This window comes from Centropristis striata, chromosome 13, assembly GCF_030273125.1.
Source record: "Centropristis striata isolate RG_2023a ecotype Rhode Island chromosome 13, C.striata_1.0, whole genome shotgun sequence".
In the NCBI taxonomy this organism is placed as follows: Eukaryota; Metazoa; Chordata; class Actinopteri; order Perciformes; family Serranidae; genus Centropristis; species Centropristis striata.
Genome location: NC_081529.1, coordinates 1,026,471 through 1,042,756, shown reverse-complemented (window position 1 = coordinate 1,042,756; position 16,286 = coordinate 1,026,471). Strand labels below are relative to the sequence as shown.

General features: G+C 38.0%; 1 protein-coding gene across 4 annotated transcripts in view; it reads right to left on the bottom strand.

Moving 5' to 3' along the window:
* The window catches only part of LOC131983731 (serine/threonine-protein kinase BRSK2-like), a 46,117-nt gene extending 30,950 nt beyond the window's left edge, over positions 1-15,167 (bottom strand). For all 4 annotated transcript variants that reach the window (XM_059348515.1, XM_059348514.1, XM_059348518.1 and 1 more), the window contains exons 1-6: positions 13,847-15,167; positions 10,742-10,836; positions 5,447-5,532; positions 4,985-5,125; positions 2,020-2,136; positions 952-985 (exon numbers count right to left, since the gene is read on the bottom strand). In XM_059348515.1, the coding sequence (XP_059204498.1) occupies positions 952-985; positions 2,020-2,136; positions 4,985-5,125; positions 5,447-5,532; positions 10,742-10,836; positions 13,847-13,934 (561 nt within the window). In that variant the 5' untranslated portion in view covers positions 13,935-15,167. The remainder of the gene's footprint in view (positions 1-951; positions 986-2,019; positions 2,137-4,984; positions 5,126-5,446; positions 5,533-10,741; positions 10,837-13,846) is intronic.
* Between the last annotated feature and the right edge of the window lie 1,119 nt (positions 15,168-16,286).

Here is a 16,286-nt window from a genome sequence, read left to right as displayed (position 1 = left end):
AAACCGGACAACACCGTGTTACCATGGTAACTCACAGGGTACCCTCAGCGTAAAGCATACCCTGCTTTATCTATTTTACTCTAAATGGGTCCATAATTTAAAAACAAGACCATCATGTGGTATTAAAAAAAGACCTAACTTGACTTAACCCTCTATGGTACGCATTAAGATGGCAGTTAGGAAAAAAATGTGTTTTTTTGTCTTAATATAGGCAGTCTGAACTTCACTTTACTGCAACCAACATCAAATATATTTGGTAAATTGCAAAGATCAAAACAAAATTATGAATGGTATGCTTTTGAATATTACATATATATACCTAAACACACACCACCAACATTTCATGCTGCCATGCTGATTCCATAATGGTTCATTGTTGCCTCGAAGCAATAGTTGCATTTTAAGTTCCCATTATTTAATTAGAAAATAAATTGCATGAAACCATCAAAACTGAAGGTTTACTCACCTATTAGTAGGATTTTTTTTTTCCAGATGGAAAAGGGCCAGAAAATGACATTGGCACAAAATGGCAAAGCTTTTTACTTTGGAAAAGTCTGCAAGAAAGGGTTTCAATATGGCCACCTGGAGGTCATGTGACAAATTAAAGCATTGCTATTGGCTCCCTATACTCTTCCCTCTTTTTTAAAGTATTGCATCACTCAAAAAGATGCATTGTAGATATCTGACAGGTCAAAAATGGGTATGTTGCCTAAGGGCAACACCGTACCATAGAGGGTTAAACTAGTGACTCATGAGGCCAATTTTCTCAAACTTCTATACAGTTGGACTTCTGTTATTGGGCCGGGAGGTCCTAATAAATGAGAATAAAATGTATTATGGAATGTGTAGGGTATAAGATGTTTGGAGCCTAACCTATAATGGGGATTAAAAGTCCACCAAGGCCATGCCCAATTTCACAAAAGAACAAACAATGGGAGGGAAGTAACTTACCCTTATGACCTCTGGGCAAGCATAATGTGGAGATCTGTAAAGAACGAGGAGATTATTATTTGATTTAACCAAATTTAAAAAATAAAAAACCCTATTCAGACAGATAAAGGATGCCAGTGCTGAGTGCATAAGAACTGTCCCCACAAAGTGAATCAGTGCATCCAGGCAAAAGCTACAATCCTTTGCTAATTTTATCTGTTAAATCCCTGTTCCTACTGACGCTTTGAAAAAGTTAAAGCTTTTAATGAACGGAGCCATAAATGATGTAAAAGCATTGAGTGGATGTTCCTATTGTTCTGCACACTTTGAGTACTATACGTCACCAAATTTGATCTGTTTCAACCTTGAAATGATTCAGATTAGAACCAAACCATATGAGATTGTTGAGACCAACATCTGTACCAATTTAGGAGGGGAAAAATTCAGTTTTTCTAACCTGCTTCCTTCAGCAACTTTATTAAAGAAAATGTATTCATCAATAACATCAATTTATACACTGCAAAAAAAGAAAAGTTTGGGTGAACTCAAAATTTCAAGGCAACAAACTTCGATAAAATTTTAAGTTGGACAATTAAACTAAATATTTTAAGTTTTGTTTTTGAGTTTGCTCAACTCTGAATTTCTCTGGCACGATTGTAACGCCGCTATGAAATGTCAGCTAATGTTGCGACCACAATTTTGAGTTAGCATTGATACGCTAATGGCTACTCTTGTAGCTGTAACAAGCAGCGCCGCTAGCATTAGTTAGCCGCTAGCATCAGTTAGCCACTAGCATCAGTTAGCCGCTAGCTTTCGCTAATGACCGAATTTCCCAACAAAGAAATAAGAGTTATCAGAACTATTGTCCCTTGTTGTGAACCCCAACTTAAAGATATCATTAACAACAACTCACCAACTTGTTTTTGAGCAGACAACTGGCTTCCTTTGTTGTGCTAACTTACATTATTGCCCTAAATGTCAATAATTTATATTTCCAAGTTTTACCAACTCAAATCACTGTTTTAGGCCCAAAAAATACAAGTCGGCTTTTTTGCAGTGTAGACAAGCTAATCATAACCCAGTACTCACCCACAACTGGTTTCCAACAGGCTGTCTCCAACTTGTAGCGAGGCCATGCCGAAGTCTGCTATCCTGATGTTATTCTTCTCATCCAGGAGAAGATTCTCCGGCTTCAGGTCTCTGTGACTGCACACACACACACACACACACTCAATGGAAGTCTTTATCAAGACAAATCAAGCCTAACCTTGTTTATTCACTTGGTTGACTTCTACATAACATGTAAGGTCGTTGATCTGCAGAAAAATGTCTCAGGAACTACAGTTAGCTTAATGCTAATGCCATTATCACATTGGGACATGAGGTTATGTACAGGTTCTGTTTTTTTTTGTGGATGGTGGCTCTTTGCTCCACACACTGTCAGAAATGCTGTGCTGGATTTGTACCTTTAGGTACAGGAATCATACTCTTGACACTAGATTGGGAATATGTACGTAGAAGGGGATTATAATATACAAGAAAGGTCCCCAGTAGGATTTTATTTCATGCTACTTTAGCCCATTTTGTATTTAAGGCTGAATCCCATTACCAACCCTATAGTCTAGATGGAATTGTCCAAAAAGTGAAAGTGAGGAGCATTTATGGGTACAAGTCAGGAACCGGCCTGGTGCTGAATCCCAAAAAAAAATGGTTCCCACGCGAAATTTTGAGTTTTTGACCTTCTAATTTGCATATCAAAATGGCGGCCAAATTGCCCATCTTGCACAGTTGTTGGACTATTTTCCCCAAGTTTTTTGTGAGTAGGCAATCAAAGATGAGGAAATTAAGTTTCTGGATCTATAGTCTAGAGTCAGAGCAAGGATATAGTGGAGGCTCAGTGTCTTTTTTATGTATATTTATATATATGCAAAATTCCAACTGGAACATTTAAAAGTTATATTGATTGAATATTTATGTCGGCCTTAAAAAAACCACACAAATAATGCTTAATTTCACCTTAAAAGTTGGTATTTTGCATGTATAAATATACATAAAAAAGACACTGAGCCTCCACTATATCCTTGCTCTGACCCTAGACTATAGATCCAGAATTTTAATTTCCTCATCTTTGATTGGCTACTTACAAAAAAAATGGTCCAACGACTGAGCAAGATGGGCAATTTGGCCGCCATATTGATATGCAAATGAGAAGGTCAAAAACTCAAAATTTCGCTTGGGAACCATTTTTTTTTGATGCAGCACCCTTGGAATAAGTAAAGTAGGCCGGTTCCTGACTTGCACCCATAAATGCTCCTCACTTTCACTTTTTGGACAATTCCGTCTAGACTATAAGGGTGGCAATGAGATTCAGCCTAAGTGTGTTTCCCCCTCGTAAGGCATTTCCTATCCCAATTAAACATTGTTTCCCGCATCACCCACCTCCACAGTTGAGTTAAGGCTCAGGTTTGGTTATGGTTATGAGTTGCATACTGGGTTAGGGGGGTTAGGGTTAGGGTAAGGTTTGGGTTGAGGTTAAGCATCGACTGGTAAGGGTTAACACTAAATGTAGGCATTTAAGGGGAAACACAAATCAATCAAGGGACTTCAGACTTCATAGTTCGGACTTCGACACAACACCAGAAAAAAGTTCCAGAAGTTAAGAGACAAAACTTGTAATGGAACCAAACAAAGGGACAAGCCTTAAGGCTCAAATATAGTTGCTTTTTACTATGCATCTGCAAACACGTGACATCAGCCTTAAGTATCCTACGGTGGCTTGGATCATTGGTTGGGCGCAACCTTTGAAATGAACGCTACGTGCCTGTGAGATGCAATATGTATATAATTTTACTTCTCCTTCACTACATTTTTAGGCAAATATTGTACTTTTTACTCCACTACATTTAGCTGCCAACTTTAGTTACTTTTCAGGTCGAGATTTAACATAAAAACTTGGTCAATTTTAAGAGATTAGACTTTTTAAAATTTAATCTTATAACAGTATATTAAGTAGTTAAATGAGCCCTATCTTTGCTAAATTAAAACACTGCTTACATAAAAGCATCAATACAAATAGTCTTTATAATAAATAATCTTAATATGTTTCAAAAATATTTAACAATCTCAGTGGGTCCATTCTGCATAACAAGTACTTTTACTTTTGATACTTTAAGTACATTTTGTGCTGATACTTTTGTACTTTTAATTCAGTAAGTTTTGAATGCAGGACTTTTACTTGTCGTGGAGTAATTTCACAGTGTTGTATTAGTACTTTTACTGGGTTCTGAATACTTTTCGCGGTCTGATTTATGTGGTGCTCCTTCTAGAGCAGCTGTTCTCAACCTTGGGGTCGGGACCCCAATTGGGGTCGCGAGATGATTTCTGGGGGTCGCCAAATCATTTTGGAAGTCAGCTCTGTCTCCACTGTGTTAAAGTGTTCATGTGTTAATGTGTTTTAGTCTTTTTGGTCATTTTATGGGGTTTTTTTTGGTCATTTTATTTCTTTTTTGGGTCATTTTGTGTCTTTTTTTGTTCATTTTGTGTCTTTTTTTAGTCATTTTGTGTCTTTTTGGGGTCATTTTGTGTCTTTTTTGGTCATTTTGTGTCTTTTCTGGTCATTTTGTGTCTTTTCTGGTCATTTAGTGTCTTTTTTTAGTCAGTCTGTGTCTTTTTTAGTAATTTTGTGTCTTTTTTTGGTAATTTTGTTTCTTTTTGGGGTCATTTTGTGTCTTTTCTGGTCATTTTGTGGTCAATTTGTGTCTTTTTTGGTCATTTTGTTTCCTTTTTTTGGTCATTTTGTTTCTTTTTGGGTGATCTGAACTGTGCGTGTGAGATTGTGTTCAGTGAGCGGGGGTCGCAGACAACATGCATGTTAAATTGGGGGTCGCGACTCAAAAAGGTTGAGAACTACTGCTCTAGAGGAATCTTCCAATAACACGCATTTTACACATGCAAGTATGTAAACAAAGTCCAAGTCACAGCTGGTTGTCTATGTGTAAACGTGGTTCAAAAGCAACTATATTTGAGCCTTGAGGGTCAATAGCGTCTCACAGACCATATGGAGTGACTGTGGCAGAAGTCAAGGGCGGAGATGATTTGTCTAAAGAATTTCCTGGCCTCTTTGGGGGTCAGCCTGCCCTTCTTCACCAGGTAGTCAAATAACTCTCCGCCGGACACATGCTCCAAAACCAGGTACCTGGCAGACAAGAGGGTCAAAGAGATGAAGACAGGTGAGGAAACAGAAGGGTCCTTGATAACAGAAACATGCTTAAAGACAAATACCACCCATCAAATCCATGCACACAAGTCATGGATGCTTCTTGGATACATAAACAGTCAAATACACACACAACCCTCTATATCACCTATTTCAGGTGGCTATTTATCTCGGGTTTGTCTTACAGAACCTATTTCCCCGTTCAGATTCAAGGTTGTTTCAGGCTCTGGCAGAGTTCCAGAGGGTTTAAAAAAGATTTTAAAAAGTCAGCGGAAAGGAGGAAGATAAAGAGATACTCACAGGTATTTGTTATTCTCATAGACATCATGCAGCTTCAGAACGTGAGGGTGCTCTATTAGTTTAAGAATAGCTATTTCTCTCTCCACCTGGATAGACAAGAGGGTGGGAGAGATGTGGAGCAAGGCAGAGAAAGAGAAGAGGAAATGATGGAGATTGAAATATGAGGAGGAAGAGGAAGGTAAATATGATGTAAGGCAGAGAGAGAGAGAGGGAGAGAGCAAGTATAAAGGCAGAGTTAGGTCAAACGGCAGGCAGACGGAGACGAGACAGTATTAAATGTTACTGTCAAAGACAGAAAGGGAGAAACAAAGAAATTTAGAATCTATGATTGGCTCCGACGATGAACGACGTTTAGCTCCTAACACACTGATCAATATTTTTATATGAACAATAAATTAAATATATATATCATGTGAAATGTGTCACAGCCCCCTCAGCTTCATGCTTTCAGCAAAAATACCTTATTTAGGCTTCCTATTATGTGCTGTATTACTGGGGAACTTAGGACCCTGGGACATAGGACCCGTCATCCTGTACCCAATAATTGTCATAAATCTGGAGAACATAGGACCCTGGGAATATAGGACCCTTGGAATATAGGACCTTTAGAATATAGGACCTAAGGAATATATGACCCTAGGAATATAGGACCTTTAGAATATAGGACCTAAGGAATATAGGACCCTTGGAATATAGGACCTTTAGAATATAGGACCTAAGGAATATATGACCCTAGGAATATAGGACCCTGGAAACATGGGACCTTTAGAATATATGACCCTTGGAATATAGGACCTTTAGAATATAGGACCCTGGGAATATAGGACCTTTAGAATATAGGACCCTGGGAATATAGGACCTAAGGAATATATGACCTAAGGAATATAGGACCCTGGGAATATAGGACCTTTAGAATATAGGACCCTTGGAATATAGGACCCTGTGAAAATAGGACCCTGGGAATATAGGACCTTTAGAATATATGACCTAAGGAATATAGGACCCTGGGAATATAGGACCCTAGAAACATAGGACCTTTAGAATATATGACCCCAGGAATATAGGACCCTGGAAACATAGGACCTAAGGAATATAGGACCCTGGAAACATAGGACCTTTAGAATATAGGACCATGGGAATATAGGACCTTTAGAATATATGACCCCAGGAATAGGACCCTGGAAACATAGGACCTTTAGAATATAGGACCCTTGGAATATAGGACCCTGGAAACATAGGACCTAAGGAATATAGGACCCTAGGAATATAGGACCCTGGAAACATATGACCTAAGGAATATAGGACCCTGGGAATATAGGACCCTGGGAATATAGGACCCTTGGAATATAGGACCCTGGGAATATAGGACCTTTAGAATATATGACCCTTGGAATATAGGACCTTGGAAACATAGGATCCATAGGATTTATGGCTCTGAGAACATATGACGCTGGGAATATAAGAGTTTGGGAATAAAGGCACTTCTCAGCTGTTTACAGCAAAAAAAGCTCTAAAAATCCACTTCTGAGACACATCACACTTTAGCCCAACCCCACCAGAGAGAAAGACAATCCATTGCTCTCCATTGACTTTGTTGGTCAATTCTGTCCCATTCCGAACCCAAAACTAGGTTTTTAAAATCTGATGAACCAAAAAACTGAACTTTTAAAGGTTTCACAAAAGTGGATACAGATGTGTACAGACTTGATACATCAGCAGTTGAAATGGGGATAAAAACTCTGAAACTCAGTTTATTTAATGTTAACTCACATATGCAGTGCATTTTGTCAATAAGTCATATATACCAAAGTCAGTTTTAGACTCACAACATTTCTGTAAGTTATGCTAAAGCATAAAGCATTTGACACTATAACCCGTGTTGTAGTGGAATGTGCGCTAACAAGCTAACATTAGCTTGTCCTGTAACTGCCAACTTGTCCTTTCTGCTAATATAATCATATGCTATGCTAGATCTAAGCTAGAAACAGTCATTTTGTTGGCCTTGCGGAAATAAGTATCTTTTTTTTTTATAAAAGTGGACTCTGTGGCAGCAAAGTTGTATTGGATTGCATTAGACTGTACCTAATAAAGTGCACACATGACATTTTTATAACTCGTTATGTATTTTAATGTTGCAGCCCTAAAGCTAAAAGACACCTTTTAAGAGTCAACAGGAAAAAGCTACTTGTAGCAAAACATGCTGACCTTCGCAGCTACAGCTAGCAAACAGCAGCCCAGTAATGTGGTTACTGGCAGTTAGCATGCCAAGTAGGCAATGGGCAACTTTCCAAAGCAATACAAATGAGTAATACTGTATAAAACAGATGACTCGGGACTGGTGGCATTTTCAGGTGCTGAAGGGCTTTTTATCTTTGGTGCAAACACATTTATTTATACACTTGCCTTATTTATACACTATTTAGCATTTGGCTAACTAAATGGAAAATGTTCAAAAACAAACACGTTGCTCTACATTATATTTAATATTAGTATTATTGAGATGCATGCAGTGGTGGAAAAAGCATTCAGGTCCCTTATGTAAGTAAATATACTAATATATAATACTACAAGTAAAAGTCCTGCATTCAAAACTTACTGCAGTAAAAGTACAAAAGTATCAGCATCAAAATGTACTTAAAGTTTCAAAAGTAAAAGTCCTCTTTTTGCAGAATGGTGCCACTCAGATTGTTTTATTTATTTCAAATATATTAATAGATTATTTGTATTGATTCATTTATGTAAGTGCTTTAATTTTGGAAAGACAGGGCTCATTTTAACTACTTAATATACTGTTATGAGATTTTATGATTTTTTGTTTTTTATTGTATTCATGCATATTTTATTTTGTGCGGGCAGTACATTTTACATTTTATTTTATTTATTTTTATCCCATTTTAATTTATTTTATCTTATTGCATCTTACTGTTCTATTGTTTACTACATCTCTTTGTATTGTGTTATGTATTTATTGTTTGTGCAGCACTTTGGAAACCTTGTGTTTGCTAAAATTGTGCTCTATAAATAAAGGGGACTGGATTAAAAGTCTAATCACTTTACATTGATCATGTTTATATGTTAAATCTCGACCTATAAAGTAACTAAAGCTGTCAGCTAAATGTAGTGGAGTAAAAAGTACAATATTTGCCTCAAAATTTAGTGGAGTAGAAGTATAAAGTTACATAAAATGGAAATACTCAAGGAAAGTTGAACAAACAAAATTGTCCATAAGTACAGTACTTGAGTAAATGTTCCAGAACCTTATCATAAAAAACCCAGTGAGTGTGTTTTCTACTGTAATTTTTATATGTAAATATCAGCATAAAAACGTCATTAAGACTGTGTAGTCCCTTTATTTTTAGGGTAATTGTGTCCTTGTGACATTATGGTATTTCTCCTTTTTTTTAAATGAAAAAAAAAGTTTTCTACAGTTTGTACTATTCCTTAATTTACGGTAATTAAAAGCATCTACTAAGGTGATATTCAATTCTTAATTTTTATTTTTATTTCTGATGCAATTTGACAGAGTTTTACTGTAATTTGAGTAAATGTACTTAGTTAAATTCCACCACTGGTTCGTACTAAAACATAACAACACAACAGAGCACTTCCTTTTCTTCAGTGCAACCTGCTGTGCTTTAAAAAGAGAAAGCTGTAAGTAATCAGCCACATTAGAAACCAACATGAAAAAACTGTTTCAATGTTATTTCAGTCCAGTGTGTTTCAGCTGCAGTGGCTTTCATCAGAGTGCTTAATTAGCAGAATGAAATCATCTCTATTGTTCGGCATAAAGAAGCAGTGCCCACACACTCAGTAGCTCCAAGTTACAACACACAGACGGGCTTTTCTTGACTAAAATAAAGACTCCATTTCTGTTGCTATTTCTGCAGCCTGGAGACTGCAAGATGAAATCATTTCAGCTTTTTATAATGACAGTATGGCTGGGTGAGGATACGGCCAAAATATCCTATCCTGATATATGTCGATTCATATCTCAATGGCAATATATATCATGATATAGCATATTACTGGTAATTAAAACATTTTTTTAAGTATTTATTCAAATGTACTTCTAACTTTATGTTAGCTTTTTTTATGTTAGCTTCTTTCCCAGTAGATAATACCCTGACTATGGATAAGCATTTAGTACAACCCCATTTAAAAGATTGGTAACGCTTTATATTAAGGTCCTTGTAATAACCATTAATTAACAAGTAATAAGGCCCTTGTAAGTCCTTACAAGATGCTTATTAACATTATTGTGTGTTTATAAGCTTATATAAGTGTTAATAATGGCATTACAAACACCCATGACCCACCCATTATGTCTTTACCATGCCTTTATTAATCTTATTTTGTTTGCTTATTGATATTAAAATATACTTTATTGCTCATCTATTATAAGTTAACTATAAGTTAACTATGCTTTTTGCAACTACCGGATCTAAAGCGAGAACAATGGCTTATTACTTGTTAATTAATGGTTATTAAGGACCTTATTATAAAGCGTTACCAAAAAATCCAACTATGTCCTTAAATATCTGTAAAAAAAATACAAACCCAACAACATTAAAAAGCCAACAAAGCAGTATCGGTTAAATCGAAGGCAAATACTTTCTTTATTGGCAGTTAGCCACAGGGCTAGCTAGCGTACTGCTACTTCCGCTAGCACCCATAATCATTCCTACCAAGGTTATAATAGTTTTGGATTTTTCATTAGTTTTAGTTTTAATTTCGTTGTCAATTTTTGTTTTCAAATTCAGTTAGTTTTAGTTAGTTTTTAGAGTGAGTTTGCTAGTTTTGATTAGTTTTATTTTTTGGAAAATGCTTAGTTGTAGTTTAGTTTTTATTAGTTTTAGTGTTAGTTTTTTGTAATAGGGTATTTTTTGGGTGCCAGATTCAATAAGGTCACAATAAATGTTTCCTTTATTTCCTTTGTCTGATCCATCTCAGCCCCAATAAATTTACTAAGTCATAAAACCAGATTTCATATCAACCAAAAAGGTTTATGTATGAAAAAAGTTGTCAAAGACGAAAACTAAGGACATTTTCACTATAATTTTAGTTAGTTTTAGTTAGTTTTGTAACCACACAATACAGTTTCAGTTAGTTATCGTTTTTTTAAAAACTCTCGTTTTTTATTTTTATTTCAGTTAACGAAAATGTTTTTTCAATTCTAGTTTTCGTTATTTCGTTAGTTTTCGTTCACTATAATAACCTTGATTCCTACAGAAACCCCCGACAATAAGGTAGATAAGACAGATATTTCTATATTGTTTAGACATCATCATAGCATACCTTCATTAGAACGGATTCAGAGAGTTTCTCCCTGTTGACAATCTTTATGGCCACCTTCTGTCCTGTAATACAGTGGACACCCAGCTTCACCAGTCCTGAGAACAGACAGAGAGAAGAGAGAGAGAAACTGTTTGAATCTCACAAGTCATCATGCAGTGTGAAAACAGGAAGCAAGAGATGTCATAAATAATTAAAAAAGCTTTTCTGACATTGTCACAAACACTGACCAAAGTCAGCTCACAAAAGACTGAAAGGAATATTTATTGAGAGGCCTGCTGCGACGCCTGTCTGTGTTTTGGTAGATTATTAATAAAACCAGCAAGTAAAATACTCCACTAGTGAGGTGGGTCTGACGTTGTGGAATTATAATTTGTGGGTCTGTTACGTGATGCCAGTCGAGCCCAAAAATACTTTTTCCCACAGACTTATAATGGGAAAGAGAAGTCTCTAATTCAGCAGATACAATTTTTCTCCGATGAAATGACTCCTTTCACCAGATTAATTTGGTCCGCTAACATTTGAATTATTTTATCCCTATTCAAGTTTGTATATAGAGATACAATTTCTTATATATAGAGATACAATTTCTTATTTTTGAAGTGAAGTGTTGAGTACCAGGGGAGAGGCCTAGATAAGTATTTTATACTTCAGCCTACTCCATTTTTTTTTTCGAACCAAAATAATATAAGGAAATGCATATTGAATATTAAGTTAACTGGTTCTTATTTCTATCTTATTACTTAAACAGGGCAGATGCATGTATATGTATAGGGCTTTATATACTGTATGTGTGTAAATGTTTATATGTTTATGTACATCTGCTTAATGGTGCCTATGTGAGTATGTGTATATGCATCTAGCCTACGCTGTTGTAGTTTATTTTATTTTTTTTGTTTTTTTCGGTTCGAAAAGAAGAATTAATAAAATGAAAAATGAAATGAAAAAAGTTAGCTGAGTGCTGAACCAGAAGTAGCAGAAGTCTCTTTTTGCCCTTTTGGCCCTGATAGATGCAGAGAGCCATGGGAGATCTGGGTATTTTTATGAGGGAAAGTTGAACTTTTTGGGCTTGATGTGCCACTGAGTGATTCTGTCATAGGAATGAACAGGGCCCCACTACCAAAGCTGTAGCCATTCATTCATTCATTATCCTTAACTACGATCCCAGCTGACAATGGGCGAGAGGCGGGGTACACCCTGTACAGGTCTACAGACTATCACAGAACAGACACATAGAGACAGACAATCCTGCTCTCATTCACTCCTACGGGCAATTTAGAGTCAACAATTAAGTTTAAGTGCATGCTTTTGGACGCTGACATGTGGAGAACATGCAAACTCCACAAAGAAGAGCCGCAGACCGGACCAAGAGTGCTAACTACTACACCACCATGTAGCCCAAGCTGTGTCCAGTTCTCTTTAATAAAATATGGGCATATATCATAGACTGTATAAATAAGGGATATATCTGTCCATTTCTGAGATTCAACCGTACACAGGGCAAACTAGATTAACCCATTGAAGCCTGGAAAGCGGATACATCGTTTTGTAGTATTTGTATAAGCTCTCAAATACTTTTTGAATTTCATTTCTACCTGCTACAGAGGCTGAAAAATCTATTATTTAGTAGAAGAGTTGACACTTCTGTTGAATTTCCAGAAAAACTTCAGGTTTTAGGGGCTGATTTTAAAATTGCCCAGAGGTTTTACAGGCGTTTTAGGCGTCAATGGGTTAAGCCAGTAACACTTAGAAAAGCTGTTCTCCATGTAAGGAGCCTGAAACCTCCAGCCAGTGGACTTGAAACCACACTAACACTGTAGCAGATATTATTGTATGTTTCAAAACCATGTTTCAGCCACAGCCAGTTACATGCTAACAAACGTCAAGAAGCTAAAAGATGCTAAAGACATTTACCTTTCTGATACGTCTGCTAGCCACTGATTTTCATGCACAACCGACTGGTCATCTGAGTCTGGAGCTCACCATGTTTGCTCTAAAGTAGAGAACAGACCAGACGGCGACTCTACCACCACAGTCTGCAGACCGCCAGCCACTGAGCTACCGGCCTGATCACCACACTGCTCATCTCTGAGTCAACCTAGCACACCAAATGTAGCGTTGTGTATCAAGCAGACGCCAGATGCAGAATTTCTCAATGAGGGAGAAAGAACAGATGTGCTTCCAGCCCCTTTTAAAAGTTTTTTCTCTACTTTTTATGTGGGAAAACCATGTTAAAAATGTTTTAATCACAGCAGAGCATTAATGTATGGTTGTCTGAAGGGACACTTTAAATGACACTATAGCATTATGATTCTTTTTACTTCGTATCCTTGAAAAATGCTGGTTTCCCTTAAGAACGATGTCTGATTTCAGCAGATTTTTTTCTCCCACACTTTATCTGAATGAATGAAAATGTACTGAGAGAATCTTCTGATTATATTTAACATCCTGCAACAGTTTATGCTGTTATGCCCTCATCGTTTTAGCTGCAATGCTTCCTATCCAGTAGCCTTATTACAAAAAAGAGAAAATCAGCATCCCACATGTCTCAGGCCTACCATGAAAGTTCTTGCTAGTTGGATAACATGTGTAGCAGCAATGCAATGACATGTTTGCTGCCAATACTTGATTTCTTCACCGTAAAAATGACAGTGAGTGGATTTTCTACTGTAAATTTAAATGTAAATATCAGCAAAAACTGTCATTTAGACTGAATAGTCCTGTTATTTTTTAGGGTTAATGTGTCATGCGTTTACACATCATGGTATTTCTCCATAAATTTTGCATGAAAATGTTATATTTTTACAGCAAAACTGTGTGTTTCTTCCAGTCGATGACAGAAAAAAGTAAAGGTTTTGTGCTATTCTTTGATTTACGGTAATTAAAAGTGTCTAGTGTCTATTTACGCCCTATTTCTGATGTATTTGACAGAGTTTTACTGTTATTTCTACAAACATTTTTTTACACTGTACTACAAAAATGATATCCTGTAATGAATTTCACAAGATCCTTTAATAGGGTTGTAGCAGAATGAAAGCATGTGGTAAGAAGACTTAGAGCAGGATTAAAGCATGAGCTGTGTGGAATCAGCTGATGCATCACTCCTACCTGTCTGTCCCTTCCCGAGGGTCTTCTCCAGCCGGTAGGGGCCCACATACTGGCTGGACTGGCCCACCGTCAGCTCCTTGCTGCTCATCCTTCCCGAGGAGGTGATATTTGATTCCTGATATAAGGCAGATCAAGATACTGGTCGCTCCTGCTCCGTGCGTAATGCCGTAACGCACATCACAGGAGGAGAGGTGCGGAGGACTGGTCGTGATCTAAAGCCGGGCCCTGCAGGCTACTCCCATGCACTTACTGGTTTGTCATGCGGCCAGGTCCGTGCTGGGAGTGAGAACTCTACTCTAAGGCCTGGGATAAAGTAGATCCCAGTCTCGGTTTGTGTCTGTGTCACTGCAGCAGCATCATTATTTAGAGGGAAGGTAGAAAAGATGAGGAGGAGGAGGACGTGAGGTTTGACTGGTGCCAAAGCAGCCCCCTGCTATAAATAACAGTAGTTTAAAGCTGATTGATCCTATGGAGCTTATGCAGCTGGCCAAAAGTGGAGCAGAAAAGAAAGCTCTCATTCAGACCTGGACAGGAAGGCTACATTTGTCACAGATTGATTTCTATAAGAGCAATAAGAGTCTCAAATATCCCAAGTCAGAATGCCCTGATTGGATCCATGCTCTGATCGATATCAGGGACCCCCTCCTCGCTGCTGCTGCTGCTGCTGCTGCTGCTACCGTCCAAAAATGTTTTCATAATCCTTCCAAGCTCACACATTCCTCCTTTTTTCTTCTCAAACCAGGCCTCGTTTGGTTTCGGATGTGTGCAGATGCGGCGTGGTCCAGATAATAATCTATTATCACAACAGCATCAGCAAGAAGAATGGGTTTTCCAATATCCGGTGCACACTTTGGCTCACCCCTCCCCGGCCCTGCATCAGGAAATAGAGGAAGAGGGGGGAGAGCATGAAAAAAAAAAAAAAAGAAGCAGCCTCGGGTCCACCGGGCCAGACAGGAGGATGCGCCCCCCGGCCAGGACAGCTGCTGCAGCGGGGAGAGGAGCTCGATGCGCCGGGGGAAGATCAGCGCTCGGCCCGCTGATGGATCCTGCTTCTAGAAACAACAAGCATCCTCAGCTGGCCTGCTGCTAGCACACTCCCCGCCTCTCCTCCTCTTCCTCCCTCCCTCCTTCTCTCTCTGTCTCTCTGTCTCTCTCCCTGGCCGGCTATGCTCATGATATTACCGCATCTCCTCCCTCAGCCGGCCGCTTTGGATGCTGCTGCAAAAAAAAATGACAAAAAGAGGAAATAATCTTGCAGGAAAATAATCTTTCAGAAGTTGCCCGCACCCACAGGAGTGTCCACCAGCTCCGGGATGGTCTCTACCCGTAATACCCCCTGCTCCTCTTTCTCTTTTTTTCCCCACCTCTCACACTCTCACTCCTCCTCCTCCCTCTCTCTCTCTCTCTCTCTCTCTCTAGCTTCCTTCTCTTCATCGGTCAGCATCAGCATCCGGGTTCCGCTCTCCCATCCCCACCCCTCCTCTCCTCTCTCACTGTCTCTCTCGCCCCCACCCTATTTTGGCTGGACCGCAGCAAAGCGGGGACCAGCCCTTTAAACGCGAAAGTCTTTTCAGGGAGTGAGGGACTGATGAGGTGACGCCATTGGTCCAGAGACCTGCCCTCTCAAAGCCCTCTCCCTATTGGCTGCTGCTCCTTCAAAGAGAATAGGCGCGACTGTCGCTACATTTTATCTATTAATATGTTCCACAGCACCTTCAGGATCAAAGCCTGCAGCTAGACTCAAAATGACCAAAAAAAGACACAAATTATCAAAAAAGACTCTAAATGACCAAAAAATGACCAAAAAAGACACAAAATGACAAAAAAAGACTCAAAATGACCCAAAAAAGACACAAAATGACCAAAAAAAGACACAAAATGACCAGAAAAAGACACAAAATGACAAAAAAAGACTCAAAATGACCAAAAAAATACACAAAATGACCAGAAAAAGACACAAAATGACCAAAAAAGACTCAAAATGACCAAAAAAAGACTCAAAATGACCAGAAAAGACACAAAATGACCAAAAAAAGACTCAAAATGACCAGAAAAAGACACAAAATGACCAAAAAAGACTCAAAATGACCAAAAAAGACACAAAATGACCACAAAATGACCAAAAAAAGACACAAAATGACCAGAAAAGACACAAAAAGACCAAAAAAGACTCAAAATGACCAGAAAAAGACACAAAATGACCATAAAAGACTCAAAATGACCAAAAAATACTCAAAATGACCACAAAATGACCAGAAAAGACACAAAATGACCAAAAAAAGACTCAAAATTACCAGAAAAAGACACAAAATTACCAAAAAAGACTCAAAATGACCAAAAAAGACACAAAATGACCACAAAATGACCAAAAGACACAAAATGACCAGAAAAGACACAAAATGACCAAAAAAGACTCAAAATGACCAGAAAAAGACACAAA